This window comes from Agelaius phoeniceus, chromosome 1 (genome assembly GCF_051311805.1).
Source record: "Agelaius phoeniceus isolate bAgePho1 chromosome 1, bAgePho1.hap1, whole genome shotgun sequence".
Lineage (NCBI taxonomy): Eukaryota > Metazoa > Chordata > Aves > Passeriformes > Icteridae > Agelaius > Agelaius phoeniceus.
Window position 1 is genome coordinate 10,535,185 of NC_135265.1, and position 23,425 is coordinate 10,558,609.

Below are 23,425 nucleotides of genomic sequence, written 5' to 3' on the forward strand. Positions count from 1 at the left end.
AGAAAGGAATTATTAAGAGTATTTTAGCAAGTGCATGTTGAATGGTAGAACTTGTTCTTTAATTTTATTCCTTCATGCAGTCATAGTCATCAGTGATAATGTAGAAAGTTTATTGTGTGTACTTCTCATTTAAGAACATTTCATTAGCATTTCTATTTGATACCCTAAATAACTGCAAATAATCACAAATAAAAGGCACATCAGTCATGTTACAATGAAAGTCACTTAAATGAACTAGTATTGGGGTTGGTTCAACATGCTTTTCCTAATGTTCACAGCTGAAGGTTACTCAGGAACCACGAGCAAAGAAAGGACGACGTAACCAGAGTATGGAACTCAAGAAAGAAGTGAGTAACCTCAATTACTGTGTTTGTAGAGATAGCCAAGTACAAAAAGTCTGAAATTTTAATAGGCACTCCTTCAATTTCAGTCACCTTTTAGTGATGTTACAGTATTAGCCTTGGAAGTTCCAGCCCCACAGCTTGGTACTCCCTGCTAACCAGTGTAATTGTGCCTCCCAATGCAAGCAATGTGTGTCATCATTGGAATATCCTGTATCATGAATAAAGCAAGCCAGCTTACAACATTACTTTTTTAATAACAAATTCAGGATATCAGAAAGCCCATAAACAGCAAAAATTAGGAAGTTCAATCGAGACTATTAAGTTTATGAACTACCTTACCCACTTTGTCTGCAGGGCTTCCCTGTGTATCCCGCTTGCTGGATCAGGGAGCCAAGGGCTGCGCTATTGCTCGTGTACACGAGGGGGCACTTACAGAGAGAGCCGTAAATCTCTTCCCGAGCCGCCAAGGAATCTTTCCTGGCCTCCTTCCAGCTGAGAGGAACGCTGAGAAACATTTGCACGTATGTGTGTGTTTTCTGCCAGAGGACTCGGGATGCCCGTGCAGAGGAGGCTGCGGGTACTGTGGCAGCAGAGCTACGGAGTGGCTGGAGCAGCAGAGCTCTCTGTAGAGCAGAGCTCTCTGTAGAGCAGAGCTCTCTGCGGTGGCTGGAACAGGGACACGGCCACTCCTCATTCCCGGGCAGCTGCCTCCCCATGGTACCTGATCCTGCAGGAGGCAGCCTCATGGATGGGGACAGTGACACGCTCTCTGCTCCGTGGGGCACAAACTTGGTTTGAGTGCAAGATAGGGAGATTACAGGAGGATGTCTCACCATTCTTACTGTGTTTTCTGTCAAGCAAATGCTGTAATTTGCTTCATATATTTATGTCTTAACATTTGCCTTCTTAGCTCTGATCAGTGATCCAGAAGTCAGTCAAAATGACCTCTCAGAGAGTAATTGATTGCAAAAGGGAATACACAGTCAGCCTTTTGAATGGTGTGAGCAATGCTTCATCACACAGACAGGCACAAAGTCCAGTCCTGAGCAAAGCTTTGTCTCTACATTGCTAAATGAGCATTAAAAGATGTAACTTTAATTTAAAAAAATTGTTGATGTCTTCAGACACTTCAAATAGAAATAAACATTTCTAGGAGTATAACGTCAGTCTGTTCTAAAGAGCAGGAGCCATTGGTGTTACATTGTAATAATACAGCCAGCTGAATTCAGCACAGTACACTACAGTAACAGGGACTTCTTTCTTGGTAATTGTGTAATTATACAGAGCCTCTGTGGTCATCAAGTCGAGTTCCATATTATTGGAAGCAAGACGTAGACTCTCATTAGCCTTTCATCTTCAAAGGACCTTTGAAGTACTGATCAATCTTTGCAGCACTTCTGTGGAGTCAGTGGAATATCTCCAGACTCCAGGGCAGCCTGTTGGGTCAGAGTAAGCCCAGAGTTTGCCAAAACAATCCAGGAGCCTTGGCCATGCAACTACAGTCTCTTTAGGCAGAAGTTGTGGGGGAGAAATATCTCTAGCAAACCTCTAGTAATCCCAAGGAGTCAGCACAGCCCCAGAGGTTTTTCATACTTTTGGGGAGGTGAGGCTGGCTGAAGTCAGAAAAGCCTGACCCAAGAGCCTGCCCACTCTCAAGCTGGTTTTCCACGGGATCCCACATCCCTTTAGCACTACAGGTCTTCAGCAGACACCTTTCACATTAATTACACTGATTTTACTCACATAACATTTTTTCTTCAGGGGGACCTGAAAAGCGAACAGGTTGACTTGTTCTATTTTGATATCTGATTTACAAGTTTGTTCTTTCTCTGCAGGAGCCAGAACCTGAAACTGAAGCAGTAAGTTCAAGCCAGGAAATTCCCACAATGCCTCAGCCCATTGAAAAAGTTTCAGTCTCAACTCAGACCAAGAAGTTAAGTGCCTCTTCTCCAAAAGTGATGCATCGGAGCACCCAGACCAGTAATGATGGAGTGTGTCAGAACATGTGCCATGACAAATACACCAAAATCTTTAATGATTTCAAGGACAGGATGAAAGCTGATCACAAAAGAGAAACTGAGAGAGTCGTGCGAGAGGCAGTGGAAAAGGTAACACTTGTTGAACACCACCTACCCTGGGTTGAGGAGAGGAGATTTTGGGGATTTCTTCACATTTTTTTCTATTTTTGTTAACAACCCCTCTTACCAAAATGAATAAAAAACGTTTTCCAATGAGACCACATAAAAATAGTCTCCATTATTGCTTTTTTAGACCATTTCTATACCAACAAACCTACTTTAAAGAGAAAACTCTTGACTTTTTTGATTCTTGTCCAGTGAAATCAGTTTGTGATCCAAAACTGAAACTAATTGTTCATTCATGCCAAAGCCTTTCTCTCCATTGTTAAGTGTGATTCTAAACAATGTCATTGTTTAACTGCTAATCGTAAATAATTCTTCTTTTGCCCGTCTTCTGACCTAAAGATCAAATTGGGTCACTGAAATTTGTTTGAGTTTTCTTATCTAATAATAACCTGTTTAAAATTCAATGTCTAAGCTTGACCTGGTCACCTTTGCCTAGAGAGAGCAGGGAAATTTGGAAGATGATTTGTCTGACTCTCTTAAGTACCTGTCTTAAGATAAGATGAATTTCCTTCTGGATGAAGGACTGTGAAATGAACCTAGGGAGTTCAAGTGTTAATCCTGTAGGATTAGGACATCAAATGTTTACATACCTGAGCAAGGGCAAAGGAACCTCACTGACAATGAACACTGAAATAAATAAATACCTCTTATTGAACTCAGGGATGTTCTATTTTGTATTTTCCATTGTGTACTTGCTGTAGATTTATATGCAGTTGTAGATTTGGAAAAAACAAAATATTTTAAAAGAGAAATTAATAAATTTATAAACTGATTGAGCAAATATGCATAGAACTTATTTAGCTGTTATTGTAGATGCCTAGTAGAGTAGAAATACAGTGACATTTTTATTTTGATTAAATCTGATTTTGTTATAGCTCTAATTGAGCAATTTTTTATTTCCTAAATAGGATAAATCTCTAATTAGGTGACCCCCACCTGCATCAGTAACAGAGTTTTAAAGAGTAGAGGTTTAATTAAGACACTTTTTTAACTCCAAGAGCTGTCCCTTGACTTGTTTTGCTGACTGTCTTTGGCAGCTGCGCACGGAGATGGAGGAGGAGAAAAGGCAGGCTGTGAACAAAGCTGTGGCCAATGCACAAGGAGAGATGGACAGAAAGTGCAAGCAGGTAAAGGAGAAGTGCAAAGAAGAATTTTTAGAAGAAATTAAGAAACTAGCAGGTCAGCACAAGCAACTGATTTCCCAGACCAAGAAGAAGCAGTGGGTAAGTGTCAAAAATTTATCACAAGAGAGTTAAGTGGAAATGTATCATGCATCCTGCAGGCAGTTGAAGGGGTTTTCTTCCTTGCTTTTAACTGCCCTGCTCTTTCACTGTTCTTTCAGCATTAAGGCTTTCTCCTTCATATAATTGTTTCAAATCTTCTCCAAATTTCAACTTGGTGTTTTGATTACTTTCCATCTCAATTTGTTAATGCTAACAGCAACATCTTCTCAAGTCCAATCAGATCTTAGTATCAAAAATATTTTTTTCTAAATGCAGTTTTACTCTGTATAAGACATGCTTTGCATTATGTTCACACTCCTTTGATCTTGAGACCTCAGAGGGTACAATATCTGGCTGCATCAATTTGGATTCCCCTGCTAATAAGGCTGTTAGTGATATCCTTTTGGCCTTTTCGTCTCCTTGCTTTTTCTATAGCTTTTTTATATTCCTTTATATTTAAGACATGACATTCTGAAATGTATTCCTCTCTTGTTTGGTCCTTAAGTGCAGCTCTGCAGCACCAGAGTTTTTGTAGTTTACACTACAAAAACCACGTTGGTGTGCTCTCTAGAAAAGTGAGAATAGACATCTTACTGTTCTGTTACACGCCACAAACTTTCCCCTGCTTTTATTTGGATTGTGGCTGGTGTTTTCTCAGGCTGGAGTGTGTCCTCCCACATGGCTGTACAGCACCTAGCCAAACACTGCAAGAACCATAAACTGTGCTGCTTGCCAGGAGCAGAGGGCAGGTGGAAACTGCTCTGCCCAGGAGCTGGGACCTGGCACACACACAGACTTTTCTATTCCTTTGTTAATTTTCACAGAACAGGGGAGCAAAAGCCATCACTGAGGAAGTCCCACAGCACTGTGACAGTTGTCTGTAACACACAGAGGTGTGGGCACAGGATTGTAGCACTGGTGGGGCTGGAAAGGAGCAGGAGCCTCCAGGAGATGGCACCAGCCAAGGGACAGCCAGTCCTGCCACCCCCTGCAGCCCCATTTGCCTTCTGCTACAAAAGGCTGTTTTGCTGCTGCTCAGCCTCATTAGTCCCTGTGCTCACATGAAACAATGGTCCCTGCAGGGAAACTCTGCTCTGGAGAGGAGTGGAAAAAATACTCAGGCAAGACAGTCAGTCACTGACTATCACAGTTATGAGTTTGGTTTTTGGAAAGAGAGTAATTGCTTCAAATGGCAGAGCTCCTGTAGTCTTCATTTCTGTTCTTCACAGAGGTTTTACAGTGGGTGTTATGATGGTGCAGTGCTTGGGTCTCTGTCAATAAGAGAATTCCTCCCTGTCTACCTGTCTCTGCAGACCAGAGAAGTTGTTTTTGACTGACTTGATGGAGTGACTGTGTTCAGTGTGTCACCAGCTGCTGGGGCTGTGTGCATGTGCTCACCTGTGGCACTGGAGAGGGAAATGGAATTGCCTTTGCCCACTATAGAATGTGTCAAATTACCTCTGTTCTGTCAGCAGTGAAGAGCACACATGTGAACCACTGTCACCATTCAGCTGACATGCACTAACTGGGGCACAATAACATCATTGTGAGGCTGGACTCTTAGCTCTAGCTGCTTTTTGGGAGTTTTGAAGGTAGAATTTTCAAGACAGACTGACTGGATTTATCTGCTCCAATGTGCCTTTACCATATCCTTCAGACTAATCAAAAAATGCCCTGGTACCACATCACTGAATTTATTAATGAGGGCATAAAGCTTCTCTACTGAGCAAAACAATCAAAAGATAGAAAGAGTATTTGACAATCTTGCCTATTTCTGTGGCCTCAAACTATCTGTCAATCACCACCCTAAATGAAGGCATCATGCAGGCAGCTGGTTTGCATGTGGCAGGAGAGGGAGGGTCAGGATAAACACCTCTGCATTCAAGCTGATGGATCTGCCTGCCAACACACAGCCCCAGGCAGCTGGACTTGGTCCAATTACACAATCCCCAGTGATTCTTCCTTCAGTGGTACTAATGACAGTCCCTGGTGTGTAGTACTGCACTTGTGTGCTGCTATTATAATGATACCTCCTTACCAAAATCTCATGTAATTAACACACATACTAAATGAGTTTTGGTGGCTTTGCTTTTTAATTAGGAGCAGAGACCTCTGCTTTTGTGTAATGCTGATGTCTATGCTTGGGAATACAGCTGCTATTATTCACACTGTATTTTGTCTTTTTCTTATACCTAAAAAACAAGTCCAGTTGGGATAAAGAGATCATTTTGCTGGTGGTGTACAGGGACATGAGATGTGCTTCCAGCCCTCAGAATACTAATGCATAGTTAAAGAATAACAGTTCTTCTTTCTCTAGCTGGTCACAATTGGCTTAGCCCAATTTCATTTTTATACCTTCAGAAAATTTGGGTTTAATACAGATACCTCAAGTAAATAGCAAAGAAAAGGAAGGAGTGTAAAGGCAGCAGTAACAATAATGAGATTATGCACCTCCATGGCCTCCAGGGTTCAGGCTGGAGTGCTGGTCTTGACAATGTTTCTGTTTTAGTTTCTCCAAATTCTTTTACTTTTGTATAAGACTCATTTAAATTGGTGCATAGGTAATTTCCATTGACAGCTTTTAACTTTTTTCTCTTTCAAATCTATTTACACATATATTTATTTTAACTTGCAACAGGTGGTCTTTAAGTGAATGAGCATTGTCTGTGATGTGTACTGTCTGAAACAAAACCCCAAGTGATTGATAATGTTTAGAAAGAGGAAAATACAAAGGAAAGAGGAAAATACAAAGAAAAGAGGAGGCCTGAGGCCAGCTGGCATTTTGCCTCCAGTGCCACATGTGCTGGTACCAGCACAGATGACACTATTTTCCCTTTGTAAGTGGAGATTTACATCCCACACTTATGGCCAGCATATGTAAAGGGAAGTGCAGGACCCACAGATCAGTTGTCCTCTCCTGCTGTAGCATTTTTTGATCTCTCCAAGCCAGCAGATGTGAATTTGGTCTCTGGGCTGAGGCCCATGCTGTACATAATGGAGAGCCACAGCTGTTCCCTGCACCTTTCCAGCAGATGATCCTGATGGCTCCCACAGGCCTGTGGGCAGCCAGCAACACGAAGAACCAGGAAAACAGCTCTCAAGAGGACACTTGTTTGCAGATATTTTTACAAATAAACTTCCCAGGAGCTAAATTATGAAAGGAAAATGGAGAGGTTCCCTTCTCACACAGCTAGGGCAGTCCTTTTATTGCTGATGTAAATAAATGGTTATCAGTTTAGCCAATGTAAATGTTGGCTTTCTTGGATCTCTCTTGCAGTAGTGTGGGTTGTTGTGGTTTTTCTTTTGAGGCAGTTGGGTTTGTTTCCTTTGTAATTCTCTGTTTTATTAGCAAAGCTGTAGCTAGACAGGACATAAAAATTAAATTGTGTGTTATTCTGTGGTTTGATAGCAGCCTGCACAGACTGTGTGATATCCCTCCCTCTGTTCCCCATCACACAGTAAGCTTTTCAGACTGGATTCCTAAAGATGCCTCCTGATTTTGAGCAGACCAAATTCAGAAAGACAAATCTGAGGTCATTAGAAGCTGACTCTCCGGGATGCAGAAGTAGAAATGGTACCTTAAGCAGCAATGCCACCTTACTTAATGGAGTTTTGTCAAAATGACAGCTCATGCTTTTGCAGCACTGCCTTAAGGGGCATAAACCTGCCTGGAGACAGGGCACTGTGTGGGTGCTGTCCCTCCCTGATGGCCACCCTTGGTGCTGACCAGCTTGTTGCCTTCCCTTTCTTGTTTCCCCAGAGGCCACAGGGTTATTTTCCAAGCAGCTCTTCCAGCTATCAGAAAGCTGGGGCTGTTCTCTGTGTTCCGAGGTAGAAATCATCTTTGCTGCAGCTTTCTCCAGAGCCAAATAATTCTGCATAAATCATAGGCTGTGCAACATCTTTCTTTCAGGAGTTTTGTGCAATGCTGGCAGGCAGGACAAAGGGCAAGAGCCCAGGTAGCCAGCCTGTGTATGATGGGCCCTCTTGGGTTTATCTAAGATGTGGAGGAAAAGCCACTTTTTTGATCTGCTCAGTAGCACTGATGGAGCACAAGGTTTTCCCTTCAGGAGGTGGCAGTGCTGGCTGCCAGTCAGCAAATCCTGGTGACAGCACATCCTTACAGGCTGACCCCAGATGGGCTATAACAAACCCATAATTCTTGTCTCCTGGGATGTTATTGTTGTGACTTTTGACATTTTCTAGACCTAAAGGATCTTCCCCAGCAACCTCTGGCCAAGTCAGGCTTATAAAGAAACCTCAATCACTGATTTTCAAGCCTGTGCAGAGCCTGTTGGTGCCAGCAGTGCCTGTGTTGGTTTATTGCAGCTTTTAAGACATAGATCAGGGTGCTATAACACAAATGTAGGGTAAAAGATGCTTCCTGCACTGTGTGCCTGAAAAATGTCACTCCACCATTCCAAGAGATGAGTTTTCTTACGTGAGAGATGATTTTTGGAAAAGCAATAATCCAGACTCTGGAAAATAGGAAAGCATTGTGTGGATTTGCTGAAGATGGCTTCTTCATGTGAAAAATGCCTGGATGTTCCCAAGCACAAATGAGAGGAGCATTGCTGTGCATGTGCTGGGGGAATGCTGGTGAGGAGGGCTCCTGCCAGGGGGATAATCCCATCTCTTTTGTTCTCCCCAGTGCTACAACTGTGAAGAGGAGGCCATGTACCACTGCTGCTGGAACACCTCCTACTGCTCCATCAAGTGTCAGCAGGAGCACTGGCATGCCGAACACAAACGCACCTGCCGCAGGAAAAGATGAAAGGGCTCCTCCTCCCCTCGAGCACCACCCCAATGATTGCTATTCTCAGACAGAGCGGTTTTTGTTTCCAAAAAAAGAAAAACAAAAAAAAAGCCAAAATTGTTTAGAATTTGCTTCCCATTTTGCACCAGCCTTTAAACACTTTCTTAGAAGAAATTTTGCACAGTTGTTTCAGTCTTCTGTTAAAAATCCTCCAAAATTTTGTTGGCAAAATGAATTGAACATCTGTCGGAGCAGGTTACTTCAAATAATTTTAAACTAGAGGATTTGTTGCATTTTCAGCAAATTTTAAGACATTTTTAGGTTTTACAGAGATTTTAATCTTTAAAAACAGCAGATCTAAAAACAAAAAAATGATGCAAGTTTAACGAAAGTTAAAAGTTTAACATGTTTAAAAAACATTTAAAAACTGGTTCTGAATGTAAGAAGTACAGAACTGTTTCAGAAAAACGAAGCATACTACCTTGATGTAACGTTTATTTCTTAACCTTGTTGAGCTGGTTTTGTTCAGCTTAATTTTACTGTTTAAAGGCATTATCTATTGGTTATACCAGTGGGTACATGATTGAATTTAGGGAACAGGGTTGACACAGCAGGTGCTAGTCCTGCATATTTTTTCTTAAATATTTCCCAACTGTGTTTTATTTTCATTATTTCTTTTCAATATATAACTTTTATAACAAAATATTAGCTTTGATCTTGTAGTTTAAAATCACAGGGAACTGGGGTAATCTTTTACTGAGCTGGATCTTAGAGAAAAATGAATATTTAAATTTTGAAGTTTGCACATTTCGTCTTTGTTCTAACATGAGTGCTTATAACAAGAATAAGAAAAAGCCAAAAAAAAAAAACGACAAACAGACAAACAAAAAACCCAACTACCTTTATTCATACTTGGAATTTTGAGGCATACAAATTACTTTGTTGCGCCCCCCTTCAGCCTCCCCAATTCAATGTCATTTGACCACCTCTGATCTGGTGTCACCTGGTCCATTGTAACTGATAAGAAAAGGAGAAAAAGCACTTAAGTTTCACAGAAGCCGTTATGTTTGTAGTAATGGGTCATTGCCTAATAATGAGCTCCATCACTGTACTCAGAATGAAGAATAATGCATGTTAATTTTCTTGTATTAAAGATGCCGTGATTTGTAAAAAGTCTGTATTTTGCGGAATGTCTGGATTAAGAAGCATTACCAATAGGAATGGATCGATAGTTGAAAAATGATTTTCTTTTTGTTTGTTTTATATATAGATATATGAATTGCATCCATGTTCAGAGACAATTTTTTAAATAGATGTAAAGCTTACTTAAATAGCTTTTCTTTTAAAGTGTCTCCACATTTTAGTTTCTTTCAAAGATTGGTCTTAGACTGAGTCATATGCCCATTAATCATCCAGCTATTTTTTGAGAAGTTAGAGGAATAATTTGTAAATATTTATTTAGATCTTTGATATTTATTGAAAGCAATTACATGATGGAACGATGGAAGCTGAAGAATCAGGAGGAAAGCCTTTTAAAAAGTTTTCTCTAGGATTTGTCAGGGTCATTGTAAAGACAAAAATATAACTAAGACTTCTGTGAACTACCACTGAAATTCTGACCTTTTTTACTTACAGTGGTGATATAAGTTAATTGACTAGATACTGCCAAATAAAGCCCAATATGTTGCAGAAATTAAGTGGCAAGTCGATTGGAAAAAATAGTAAGTAGATGGTAACTTGTATTACCACAGCTGCATTATTGCCTGATAAATGTGTAATTAACTTTTGTCGCCTCTGTGTTGTGACTGTAAAACACTTCACAACTAAAAATCAATCTTGTTCGATTACTTTACAAGTTCCAAAACTTCGATCCACCCCTATGAAAGCAAGTATTGTGGAAATATTTTTGGTGTAAAATCATTCCAGAATATGTAATATTTAACTGATAGCTGCATGAAAGTAAGATTCGTGTTACTTTGGCTTTTTTGTCTCTGTTGACACGGTTGCACATTTCCAAGTTACTACAGCGTGAAAACTGTGTGTTTTAAAGAAAAAAAAAACAAAACAAAAAAAAAAAAGATTGTGGCCTGGTTTTGTATAAGTTTTAGGTAAAATTACAATTGATTGTTTTAGGAACCATGATTTAAAATTAATTTTTTCTGCAAATCATAAAGCTATATTAAAGTGTTGAGCTTAGCCACTATGCACATTGTAATTATTCATTGTGGCTGTCCAGTTTATGATGCATTCTGGCATTTTGTAAGCTGCTCTGACTAGCAATATATAGAGTCATTTAATGTGTTAACATTGGTTAATAAATGTATTTAAAAAAAAAAACCCCTCAGTGAATGTGTCTGTGTTGATTTTGGCCAGTTGTTCTCATGCCCTGGGGTGGGGAGGCATGAGGCTGCTGTTAGTGTTGTCCTCACCAAGGGAGGCTGGGGCTGCCCATGGGGAGCTGTGCCTGAGCTCCCAGGAGCCCTGGTCCTGACCCAGGGGAGCCAGCAGGGCCAGGGAAGGGTCTCAGCATTTACCATGGCTCTCAGCACTGACAGTGAATCCTTCCAGCCCACGCAGGGCCAGTCACCACAAGTCCTGGTTTTAGAGCCAGGTCCTGCACTGGCAGCAGCCAGGCTGGGCTCAGCCCCACTTTGCCCTCACTAGAGGCCATGCTCTGCCTCCCCCCTGACCTGTCACAGCCCTGAGCCTCTGCCTGTGCTGGGATTATCAGTGAATTCCCTCTGGAGGGACTGCATGAGCCCAGCATCCCCTGAGTGCAGCAGGGTTTCTCCTGCCAAGCCTGAGCAGCCAGAACCACTCCTGTGAAGCCACCTCTTGGTGCCACTGCGGTGTCTGAGGGAGCCGAGGGCCATGGAGAATGTGCTGCAGCCACCCAAGAGAAAGGGCTGGAGGCAGAGGGGCTCATCCTGGAACTCCACCAGGAATCCAGTGTCACAGACATCTTTAATGAAAAAGCCTTTCCTTAGGATTTTTCCTCCTGAGAAGCTGAGAGGCCTCAGGAACAAAATGTAACCAATGGTTATCTGCTGCTGTGGAATGCAACAGGTGGAGCTGGGATTGGCCCATGTTGGTTGTTCCTAATTAATGGCCAATCACAGTCAGCTGGCTTGGACTCTCAGTCAGACACAGGATTTTGTTATTCTTCTTTTCCTTGCTAGCCTTCTGATGAAATCCTTTCTTCTATTCTTTTAGTATAGTTTTAATATATCATTTACTTTTAATATAATATATATATCATAAAATAATAAATCAGCCTTCTGAAACACAGAGTCAAGATTCTCATCTCTTCCCTGCTCCTGGACCCCTGTGAGCACCACCCCAATTCAGGGCTGCAGAAGGGGCGCTCTGGGAGTTGTTTACAGTGTGGCAATTCAGAATTTCCTTATGGAAATTTAAACCTGGCAAGACCTGCAAGTCCCAAGGGATCCCTCAAAATCTCTTTTTTGTTTCACTATCCAAACAGTTCTGTTCTTGCATGAGCCATATTTAATTCTTTCATCTTGATGAAACTCAATTAAATGGCAATAGTGAATAGTGAATAAGCTGGCAAAGCAGGATCAGGAATAAGCAGCATGTCCCTTCAGCTCCCATCCCAGGGCATTTTCCCTTTCTGATGGCTGCAGTCACTCTTCAAGCTCAACACTGCTCACCAGCACTCCAATGGCAGAAATCCCCAGTGAAAATGCTCCTCCACTCCCCATGTGCATTTGCCAGTTCAGGTGACACCAGTGGGGCTAGGATAGGGATCAAACAGATCTTTGTATTATTTTTTAAACTCTGGCTATTCCTTTATTTTAATAGGGAGGAGCTGTGGTTTCTGCCTCCTGCTTCCTTTAGGTGGAGTGAGCTGCCCAGCTCATGGCTTGTTTGCCTTTCCCAATCTTAAATGACCAAGTATGCCAAATATGTTTGGGATTTGTTACTGGTACTTAGGGGCCCCCCTGTCAGTTTTAGCCTCCCTGAGTGTGAGCACATATGTGATCTGTGCACATGCTTCTCAAATGCTTTCACAAATGAAATTGAGGGGGGTATCTAAACCAGAGAGGCCCTTCTTGTGCTGTTTCATGTTAAGGAAATGCAATTGCAAGTAGAAAGGTCCATCCATTTGTGAGACTACTAGAATATTGTTGGGTTTAAGTGGGAGATGATTATAGGTAATGTTAAAGGAGTAAAACTAACTATCTTGGACCTTCCAAACCCCATATTTTACCCTAATAAAACCTATTTCCAGATGTCAAAAGCCTCAAAAGTATGATAGACTGAGTAATGTTCTTTGAAAAAGAAATGCTGGTTACTAGAGGTTCAAAATTGTAAAATCAGAAAGAGAATCAAGAGAAAATTAACTCTGAATTGTCCCTCCTGCTCCCCATGGCCGTGCTTGCCCCAGGACCTCTCCAGCCCCATGACCCTGGGGCAATGAATGAGGCACAGAAGGGAAGTTTTATCCCTTCAGGGATGGCAAACAGCAATGAAGAGGCTCAAATTAAGCACAGCATCCTACACAGCACACTTTGTAATAGTTTGTATGTGGAAGGGGACTGATAATTGGAGATTATTCAGAAGAAATGCCAAGAGAGCCAGAGCAGTGCATGCTAAAAGGCAGAGGGATGTGTTTGTTTACAAAGCCACCGGGCAGTTGCTGTAAACTCCCTGAGTGAAAACGAAGCTGGCGTGAAGCTTCAATGGAAATGGGATTTACCCTGGAGAGGGAGCTAAAAATAAACTCAGTTCTGCATCAGACACTGTGAATCTGCTTACACAAAATGCTTTACTAGTGCTTGGAAAAGGACTTCTGCAGAAGAAAACAATGTTTATTAATAAAGCCAGAGCACGTTCATTTTTAACTATTAACAGGAAAGGTGGCTTTTTCAAGTGGCCACTGTAGGTGGCTTTGGGGCCCCACTTGCTGCCACATTCTGGCTCTGCCTCTCTCCTGTTCTCACTCCCATGGGAGCTGTGGCAGCCAGCTCTGCACTGGGCCAGTTTTTGCCATGATCCCACCATGCCTGAGCACAGCAATGTGCTTTTGTCCCTGGTAACAGAGCCTTCAAGATGAAAAATGGCTTCATTAAAAAAGGAACTGGGTGCCTCACACACAGCGACCCCTGAAGTCCCTGTCACCAGGAGAGAGGGCTTTGTCACTGTCCTCCTTGGGAGGTGTAGGAGCTGGGTCTGCTGTGACTGGGCAGGGAGCAGAATGAGGCCTCAAACCCCAGGGCACAGGCAGGGACACACTCTGCTGCTGGCCCTGCAGCTCAGCCCCTTGAGGAGCAGCAGCACTGGCTCCTTCCCAAAGGAGAGGCACAGCCAGAAACTCTGCCATGCGTGCCTTATGTGCTGGAGAGAGAATTGCTTTGGCTGCCACAACACTTGCCTGAGTGACAGAGCCTTTTCCTGTCTTTTCACAAGTCTGTGAAGACCACAAGGGCTGGGAAGCCTTTCAGTTTTTGCCCCAAAGAAATGCAGGATGTGCAGCTCACTCATGCAATTCAGTTTTCCCACTGACACTGGAGCCAGCAGCGTTTTAGCCCTGGGCTCCCCAGTGCCAGTGGCTGGGAGGGGGTGCTGGATGCTGAGAGGAGCCCAGCACTGCCCAGCCCTTCCCAGTGCTGCTCCTGCTGCCTCTCTGACAAACTTGGGTGGGGGCAATGCTGCACTGGCAAGGAAAGCCCCCAAGCCCTGGAGTTTCTGTCCCTCCAGTCAGGGGGTGGCACTGGGATTTCGGGGCCAGGAAGGGGAACAGGAGGCAGCTCACACAGCAGGGACTGGATCTGTCCTGAAATGCCACAGACACTGAGCTCAGGAGCTCTGAGCCACCTCAGGCTTCTCCTGGTGCAGGAAGCTGCCTTGGAAAGCCATGGACAAAGTCACAGGGAGGGGCCCTTCAAGGAGAGAGCAGCAGGAGCTCAAGCCTAAAGGCCAGAGGGCTCCCAAGCTCCTCCTTAGCCTGGCACAGCCCAGACTGGCAGCCTCTGCCCCTGCTACTGCACCCACTCCCTTTCTCTTCAGCCCAAGGCCGATGGAAGCACAGAATCTCTGTACAGAATCATCTGCAGAGACAGAACCTATTTAGGGGCTTCTCTTACCAGCTTGTTCAGAATTTGAATTTCTTTCTCCCATTTGTGATCCTGCTCCAGACCTCCCTGGGCAGAGGGAGTGCTTCTACCTCTCCCAACTTCTGCTACTTCACCATTTGGTGAAGAAAAGCAGTGTCTGGAGTTGCCTGTCCCATTACAGACCCAATTATTATTCCTCCTGTGGCTCAGCATTTCCAAATCAAAATGGGACTTTGCCACATCCCAAAACGCCAGGCTGCATCCTGAGTTTGTGTCTGTCCTGCAGATGCACTGGCTCTGTCATGCTGGAGAAATAAATGGTGCTGGCAGTTGTAAGTAAAGGGCAATGACAGCACATGTGGCTCATGCAGGCATAGCAAGATGTGCTCACACCAGTTTGGTTTTAATGGAAGTTTTTGTTTAAGGTTTCATTTAAAACATGGGGTTTGTTAGAAAATTTTCACAACTGAGTGATCTCCAACAGTAACTTCATTATGGCTTAAAACAGTAGTTAAAAGCCTCTTGTACTGTAAAAAGGCTTTGCTCCAAGATGAAAAAACACTTCCCTCCACTGAAGGAAAAAAATAATTATAGCTGAGACCACACTTCTTCTTTCTCTTTGCTAACCAAAGAGCTGTGAGAGAAGAACTAAACATTCCCATTCAGTTTTTGTGGCCCTACACCCTGGAGTGGCAGGAGAGGCTGTGGGTTTCCATGGTGGATGCCCAATGTCTGCCCTGGCAGCCAGAGGCGTTTCCAGGCTCTGCAAGTCCATCCCTGCCCCTGCAGCAGCCAGCCAGGACTGAGCCATGCAGGGACCCTGCAAAGGTGCAGCCCCACCCCAGCTCACAGCTACCTGTGGTTAGGAGAGAATCCAAAAAAATCCTCCTGTGGATTTCAGGGAAGTATCCAAACCCAAATGTTAAAGAGAGGCATCCTAGAAATGCTAATGAGCACGTGTGTCTGCAATGGAAAGTTTCATTCCTTTGTACCTCCTCAGCCACTTATTTCCTTTGGGCAGTTGTTGGCTCAGATTCTTGTCTCCTGCTGCTCTGTGAATACTGCCCATGCCATACTCACCTTCTGCCCTGGCTTCATAGAAATGTTATTTTCTTCTTGCCTGCATCTGCTTTTCCTGCTGCTGTCTTCTCCCAGGGCTTCTGTTCTTCAGTCCTGCCACTAACCTGGTACAGACCTGGTTGTTTTTTAGTTTCCCAAACCACTGGGGTTGGGATAAGCTCTGTCCATGCCTTGCACATGTCTGTCCTCCTATCTCCACACACCTCCACTCTTGGGTCTTCCTGTGGAGCCCCTGGCTGAATTCAGCAGGGGTGCCTCATCCAAGCCTGCAGTCAGAACCTGGGGCTAAGGGCAGTGAGGTGTGTCCCAGCATCTGCAGCTTCCTGATTGAAATGCACTCCCCTAGGTGAGACAATCAAAATGTAGGCCCCTAAGGTTCAGTGCCTGATGCCACAGGTTAGATAGTCTCAGCTGCTTGTTCTTTGCTTCCATATGCACAATCTTCTTTTTGCTGGCCTCCCCTTCTACACCACTGTTCCTAAAACTGCTCTTCATTTCTGGCTTCCCCCACTGGTGTCTTTATCCTGACAGCTCAGTACAGCTCTTGGTGCCTTGCCTGGCATCTCCAAACCTCTCCCATGTGCTGCCAGTCACATTTGGAGGCCACTCCCAGTGGAGACTCCATCAGCTTTGTCCGCTCCTCCAGCTGCTGTCCACATGCCAAAGCACAAAATCACAACGAGATCAGCTTTGTGCTTTAGGATCCACAATTAACTCACAATTAACTGCTCATTGCTGTAGGATATTTTGCAGTAATTAAAAAAAAATATTATATGTGTTGTGGGATCCCTGGGAAAGTGACTTTTTTTTGCCATGGGGATCATAGAGAAAACAACAGTGCCTTTGGAGAAATCTTGTTTGTGCAGAGCAGGAAGAAGTGAGGAGCACTGGCTTTGACTGGCATGATGCAGCTGGGTGAATCTGGGTGAATCTGAAATGCCAGGCAGCTCCCAGTGCCAGGGCAGTGCCAGAAGGGGCAGAAATGGCCTCATCCTGGTCTGCTGTGTAGGAAAGGGGGAGCAGCAGTTTCAGAGATGCTGATCTCAGCCAGGTGCAGCACAAACAAGGCAAAGCTTGAGAGGGTTTTTGTACCAGCTTTAAGGTGATACCCCTCAAAAGAGAACAAAAAATCATGAAAAGGAGAACCCTAAATCATGGTAAAGTGAGTGAGAGCTTTTGGGAAAGTGGGCTGCCAAATGGAGCACTCCAGGTGTAAAAAAATAACATACATTTATCTTTAAGAAAAAAATTAACAATGTATTATTTTATATTTAATCCCCCCCAAAAATGGTTAATTTCTACTTTCACAGTGTAGAATCTGGTTGTTTTTTTTTTTTTCTTTTTCCTCATCAAATCTCAGTTTTAAAGCAAAAACTTCTTCCAATTAAAAAAAAAAAAAAACAACAACAAAAAATTCAAAATCAGGGCTGGCTCTTACCCTGGGGACAGAGGGGTCCATCTCCCTTGGGATGACTCTTGTAGGCTGCACCTCTCCCCCACTGCCCAGGCAAGAGCCACAGCTGGATTTGCCTCCCCAGGGGTGCAGAGGGTTCAGTGGCCCAGCAGGGGATGTGAGCTCTGCTGGATGGAGCTCAAAACTCCCCCAAACTCAGCTTTGCTCACAAGGCAACTCCTGAGAATTTGTGGTTGATTTCTGTGCATGCCCCTCCCTCCCTCCCTCCCTGGATAATAACAGTGTATAAAGCAAATCTTTGTGTTGAAAACCAGAAAAGGAAAGCTCTATGGTCTTTTATCAGACTTTTTTCCAATTCTTACATTCTTAGTATCAATATGATCATGAAGAAATTATGCTGTTTTTATCATGCATGATTCTTCTAATCCTATGAATTTTTTTTTGTTACTGAGATTTCCCACCACCTAACCAGGTGGTTATAGCCACCTTTTGCCAAAATAATTTTTAAAATGTGGAATTGAAGTATTTAACCTTTAAAAAACCTTAATTCCATTAACATAAAAATCAATCCCCTTTTTGCTATAATGAAACAGTTTGTAAAACTGAATCAGGAACTGTTCTGCCATCCTCTTCCTTCCGCCATCTCTAAATTGCTTTCTCCTTCCCACAATTTTTGGATCTCCCTCTCTGCTCAGGGTAATTGTGGGTTCACAAAACTGCACCTACCACCTGTGATAAGTAACCTGAAATCTGAGCCACCAGAGATGGGATTTGACACCCTGAATTTCTCAGACAGGACTCCAAAGACACGAGGACTGAGAATTTCACCCTTTGAAATCACATTTGGAAAATGAGAGCTGTGGCCAAACCTCTTCTCTGGGAATGCTGCTACTCAGGAGCTGGGAGCCAGCTCTGAAATCAAGGTCTTTCTGGAAAAAGCCAATGGAAAGGGGCAGATCACATTTCCAAGATCACATTTCCATTGCCCAAGGCTCTGAACCGACAGGGAGGCTCTAGAGTGACCAAGCTGTAACCCATAAACTTCCACTGGCTGAAAGCTCCATCAGAGCTGTAGAACCTGGGTCAGGAACTTCCTTAGGTGCCTGACTGGCAGCATGTCAGTAGCAAGACCTTGCAACAAAAGTGATAAGTGACAAATTTGAGGAGTTTTACAGTACTAATGCTTGTTATTGCTTCTCACAAAATGTTACCAAGCTTACAATAATCTTTACACTTTCAGCAAAAATGTGAACAGTATATTTGAATATATTAAAAAGAATTAAAAAAACATTTCACAAAAAACATTTGTTGCCATATGAAAGTCTTTCAGCAATAAATGCCCACACCAGTATTTAAACATTGTTAAAAGTATAATGATTTGTACTAATAAATTATGCAACAAGAGAGGTAAACAAAATAAAATTACAGTATAGCTCTCCATGTTCCTCCACCGAGCATCCACAGCTCTTGGAAGCTCCATTTTAGATGACTAATTAAGAAACTGATATTTTCAGAGCAACAAAAATAAAAGCTTTTATTTGTTCATTTGAATATAAAACAGGCGTTATCACAGATGTACAAAGCGTACTGGTGGTTTAACATACAAGAAGGTTGCTGTCCTTTGCACATAAAAATTTTTGTTTGAATCTGTGATTGGCTGAGTTACATGAATTTCTCTAACCAGTCACCACACTCTATGAAATAACGCTGCTAACATTCAACTGATAAAAGGGACAGTCTTCCCTTGGGTAAAGTGTCAAGCAGGATTAAATATATATAATAAACAAGCACCATGAGGAATCTGCTCCTGTTTGATTAGTTTTGTGTTTAAATGTTCATTGTGTACCCTCTCTTTTTGTGCATGTGCATCGAGTTGATTACATGGTTTTGTCTGACTCCAAAAGCACAAGGTCACAAGACAAACATTTTATACATTCTCATGAATGGTTTATCTACAGTACAGTTTCTAATACAGAACAATCCTTCTTTATTGCTCAGTCTGATGGTGCTTAAATGTTTCCTTCCTTTTGCTTGCACAACAAAACCAGAAACTCAGTTTATCATTTCTCTTAACTCAGGATTTAACAACCACAGATGACAGGTTGCAGAAGAGAGCTGTTATTAACTGCGTTTCACAACTGCATTGCAGTTCTTTTATTCTCTACAAATGCAAAGTTGACTTCGTGAAGGTTAAAGTGATGCTTTGAACGACAGCGAGATTTGTTTTGCAGTACTGAGATCAGCGATAGCAGGACTTCACAAGTTAGTTCACACACTGCAATTATGTTTGTAATCAATCAACATCTTGTCTGAAACCTTACAACAACTTGCCATTAAGAACAGATTTTATTCTTTTTAGGGAGCAGAAAATGAATTTGACAAAGTATGGGATTGGTCTGCAGAGCAGGAATAGGGCTATTCACAGGACAGTGAGGGCGGAAAAGATGGCCTGAAAGAAAACGCGTCTGACGTGGCGAGATGCTCTGTACTGTACATGCAGACTAAAACGTCCCTACCTTTTAAAAAGATTTTTAACACCCAGCATTGAGACTCCCTTATACGTGATATAAACATGATAACATTTGCCCTGCAACAATCTTAGTCATGCATATCCGGTAATGAGAGCCAGCACACGAACGTCATTTGGGACAAATAAGAAAAGCATTCTTGGACTGCAGCTGGTAAATCCCACTCTCGATCACAAACAGGTCAATTCAGTTACAACCACATGAAGGAAGGGGAAGGGTTTAAAAAAGGGGGCGTGGGGGGCAGGGAAGACAACAGAACTGGGGAATCAAACCCCTCTTTTCTCCAAAGGTAGTAAAATGAAGGCAGCTGTGATGCATGTTTTCCTACTCTTCTCCCGTGATGGCCCCAGGCTGGAGACCACGGGACTCCTCGGCTCCTTAGCCAGGCAGATGGGTTCCTCTGATGGTTTAATGCTTTAGGGACTAGACATTAAACCATTCCTCTGATGGTTTAATGCTTTAGGGACTAGTTAGCAGATGCACGACCCGTGCCAAGGGTGGTAGTGACTGTTGGCTCCTCTCCGTTAAGGAATAAATTAAAGACCACCGGAACAATCGTTTCCTGTAAATGTAAACTGGAAGCGTTGGCCACCGAGCTACGTGTCCTAGCTGAGAGGCAAATTGATAACTCTGTGCAAAAAACCCCAAAACTTTTCCTTATAGCAGTAAAAACACCAACTAAAACAATGAAAAAAATTGTGCAACAAAGTTCTGCAGCTAGACAACAGTGCTATTCCTCAACCTGCCTTTTCTAAGTCTAACAAGTGTATGCACATGCCAGCACGAATATTTATTGTTGCCTCCATGGCAAAGAAAAGAAAATTATTGTAGTGCATTTTTAGTCTTAAATTCATTCACTGCCTTAAAGGCAGCAATAATTCCACTTGCTGGTATCTAGAGGATTCTTTTTGACAGGGATACTTAGCAATCCAGGATTGCTTTTTTTCTTTTTCCAAAAAATTTGTGAGTAACATTTGATTATCTACAGTGGGAGACACCATGCAAGTGACAAGTACTGCATTTTAAACTTTAAAATCTTTTGTCATTAGTGAATTTATATTTCATATATATATATTTGATGTGATACTATCCACTCAAGATAATACAACACTTTGTTTTTTATATTAGCAAACATTTCAAGAGTTTAATATTCTTGAATGTTTCTTCTCTTTTATACTTCTAAAGAGATCAAAATAAATTAAACGTTTTGTACATAATTACAGAAGAAGTAGTTAACTTATTTTATCTTTTTAGTTTAGTACAAAGATATTTGCAAGCTCATTGCCGAAATACACCTTATTTATAAATTTCTTCCATTCTAACGCTAACAGCAAAGGCTCTTTGGCCTTTGGGCTTTCAGCATCTCTGACAGAAAGCTGCAAGATTTCTAATTGAAAGGTGCTACTTTGGGTTTTCTCCTCGTACCACTACGTATTTTCCTAAAATGTGGGATCTAAAATGGCTTAAGTTAGTAATGGATCTGTATTCATCAGCCTTTTATGACATATTAAAACAAATGAAGGAAACAACTATTTGTATTAGTATGCAAATTGTTTTAAAAGAATCCATTTGGAGGGCAGAATAAAAAAAAAAATCTACTTCAGCTTACTTAATGTAAAATACAAAGCCACATTTACTCAAAAAGCAGTATTGTCCAATAAGCAAAAAAAAAAAAAAAGTTTAAAATGGGCTTTTCCAACACACTGAAGGGCCTTACCCCATAGTCCTTCTTTTCTAAAATTTAGTGGTAAAAGAAAACATTTCACATTATATTTCCTGCCAATCGTGACTGCTTTGAAAAGTCGTAATAGAAACAGTTCCATTCTGATGAGTGTCAGTATCTTATCTGCACACTTTTTTAGTGGACACAAAAAAATTTTATACATCTATAGTAAAGTCTATGGAAGCTTTAAGGTACAAGACTACATGTTGTAGGCCACATAGATGGGATCTAGCTGGTCTGCCAAAAATCCATCTCGTAGGTGCATACGTTGTTTCTCTCCACGGGAGTTGATAGGAATTACACCAATGTCCACAACCACCACCACCCCTACAATCAGATAATGTTCCTCCAGGACCACGTTGGTGACCAAAGGAACAAGGTCCAAAGCTTCTTGCTCAGATCCATCCAGCTCAACTACAACGACCAACAAATTTGTCCAGGTAAACACCGCACTGGAACAAAAGAAAAAAATCATATTAGTAATGGGGCTTTTTTCACCCATTTAATTTTTTATCCCTTTTCTTGCACCTTGGTTACCTTTTGTTGGAGCTCCTGGGGCTCTTTCCGTGTGCTCAGGACAAATTATACACAGCAAGAGAGAACACACTGCAGGTGGGGCAGAAGAGCCCCATGAGCTCTCTCTTTAATATTGCTGCAGTTTTAAGCATAGGCTGAACTTTACAGAAACTTGCCTGTCGTGGAAGGAGGTAGTAAGAGAGCACATGGTTCCCTCTGAAGCCAGGGAAGTGCCACAGCTCTGCTGTGTTCATGGAGTGATGTGTGTGTGGAGGTGCCTCCTCTGGGGTTTTTTGAAGAGCAGCCCAAAAAACCCAAGGAGATTAACAGAGGAGGCAGCAAGAAGAGCAGCAGGAGCACAGTCTGAGCTGCAAGGTCAGTGGGAGGGATGGCTCCTGCAGTGAAGGGTGTGTGTGGAGCCCTGGGAAGGCACATGGCACGGTGCAGGCTGACAGGGTGCCCAGGGAGGGGGCATCCTCCCCATGCCTGCTCGGCAAACACGGCCACGCGCCTTCGGGACTGGCCTGGCTGCTGTCCAGGCAGGTCAGAGCTCAGCACAAAAAAGCTGCAATTCTTCTGGACCAATTAGTTTCACAGAAATAAGGCTGTGTCTCCATCTGTTTTATTTTGGCTGTTTTATTTCTGTTGGGTTTAAGGGGACAGGAGTTTTAGCATTCCTGATTAACAGTTGAGATTGTCAAGGGAACACCATTATCTCCAGTATCTCCTCTTTGCTAGAAGAACTTACAAAGTTCTTTTGGTCTCAAAGTTTTGGTTAAGCCCTTGAGCCAAAGCAGGTAAATTTTGGGTTCTGTTACCTGGGACCATTTCTGGCTAAGGATAATGCATTTATTCTTCCAAATATGGGGGCTGGGAGGGTATCAAAGTCTGGTGTGTGCTTCCACCCAGAGTAGTTTTACAGCTTCCCTCCATCCTCCTCCTCCTCACATCTCCAGAGTCTCCAAAGACTCTTGCATCTCATGGGAGGTCAGCACAGCTGAGCCACAAAGAGCAATCTCATTCTTCCTTGCAGGTGTGTAAGATACTTATTCCTCTAGCTTATTCCACAGAATAAATAATAATATTCTACACATGTATGCCATGCATCAAGCCCTGTACTTTACTCGCCTTTACCTCATAAAATCAGGGATAACTTCCCAGAACTGTCTTGAGCATAAGCATCTGAAAGTCAGAATATATTATGCACATAAGCCATCTTCAAAAAGAGCTTCTTACCCTAAGGTCAATGCTTGATTGAGACAGAAGTGCACTGTTTTAGCCTCCTAAGACAGCTCTGAAAATCCATGTACTGTGGAAACATATCTTTGCCCAAAAATTAGCTATGAAAATGTGCTCTATGTTGATGCTTGACAGAATGGATTTTAGGAGAAAAGTTAAAAAAAAAAAAATTCAGATCCTGCCAAAATACTATTTGATTGAATTCTTATGTGCTTATTGATCTGGAAAACTAATGAGCAGCCAAAGCAAGGATGAGAAGGCCCCTTTTAACTTAGTACTGCTGTGAAATGAATTTTCATTTGTAATTATGTTTTCACAGACATTCTAGTAAGTTTTGATTGATACTGAATATTAACAAAATGAAGTATCAATCTGCACAGG

At 42.4% G+C, this 23,425-nt stretch overlaps 2 protein-coding genes across 12 annotated transcripts in view; one reads left to right on the forward strand and one right to left on the reverse strand.

Moving 5' to 3' along the window:
* ZMYND11 (zinc finger MYND-type containing 11) overlaps positions 1 to 10,807 on the forward strand; it is a 105,555-nt gene extending 94,748 nt beyond the window's left edge. For all 6 annotated transcript variants that reach the window (XM_054634661.2, XM_054634669.2, XM_054634679.2 and 3 more), the window contains 4 exons: positions 279 to 347; positions 2,180 to 2,452; positions 3,526 to 3,711; positions 8,363 to 10,807. In XM_054634661.2, coding sequence (XP_054490636.1) covers positions 279 to 347; positions 2,180 to 2,452; positions 3,526 to 3,711; positions 8,363 to 8,485 — 651 coding nt within the window. In that variant the 3' untranslated portion in view covers positions 8,486 to 10,807. The remainder of the gene's footprint in view (positions 1 to 278; positions 348 to 2,179; positions 2,453 to 3,525; positions 3,712 to 8,362) is intronic.
* Positions 10,808 to 18,545: 7,738 nt separating this feature from the next.
* Positions 18,546 to 23,425, reverse strand: part of DIP2C (disco interacting protein 2 homolog C) — a 310,631-nt gene continuing 305,751 nt past the window's right edge. For all 6 annotated transcript variants that reach the window (XM_077192803.1, XM_077192765.1, XM_077192933.1 and 3 more), the window contains one exon: positions 18,546 to 21,741. In XM_077192803.1, coding sequence (XP_077048918.1) covers positions 21,489 to 21,741 — 253 coding nt within the window. In that variant the 3' untranslated portion in view covers positions 18,546 to 21,488. The remainder of the gene's footprint in view (positions 21,742 to 23,425) is intronic.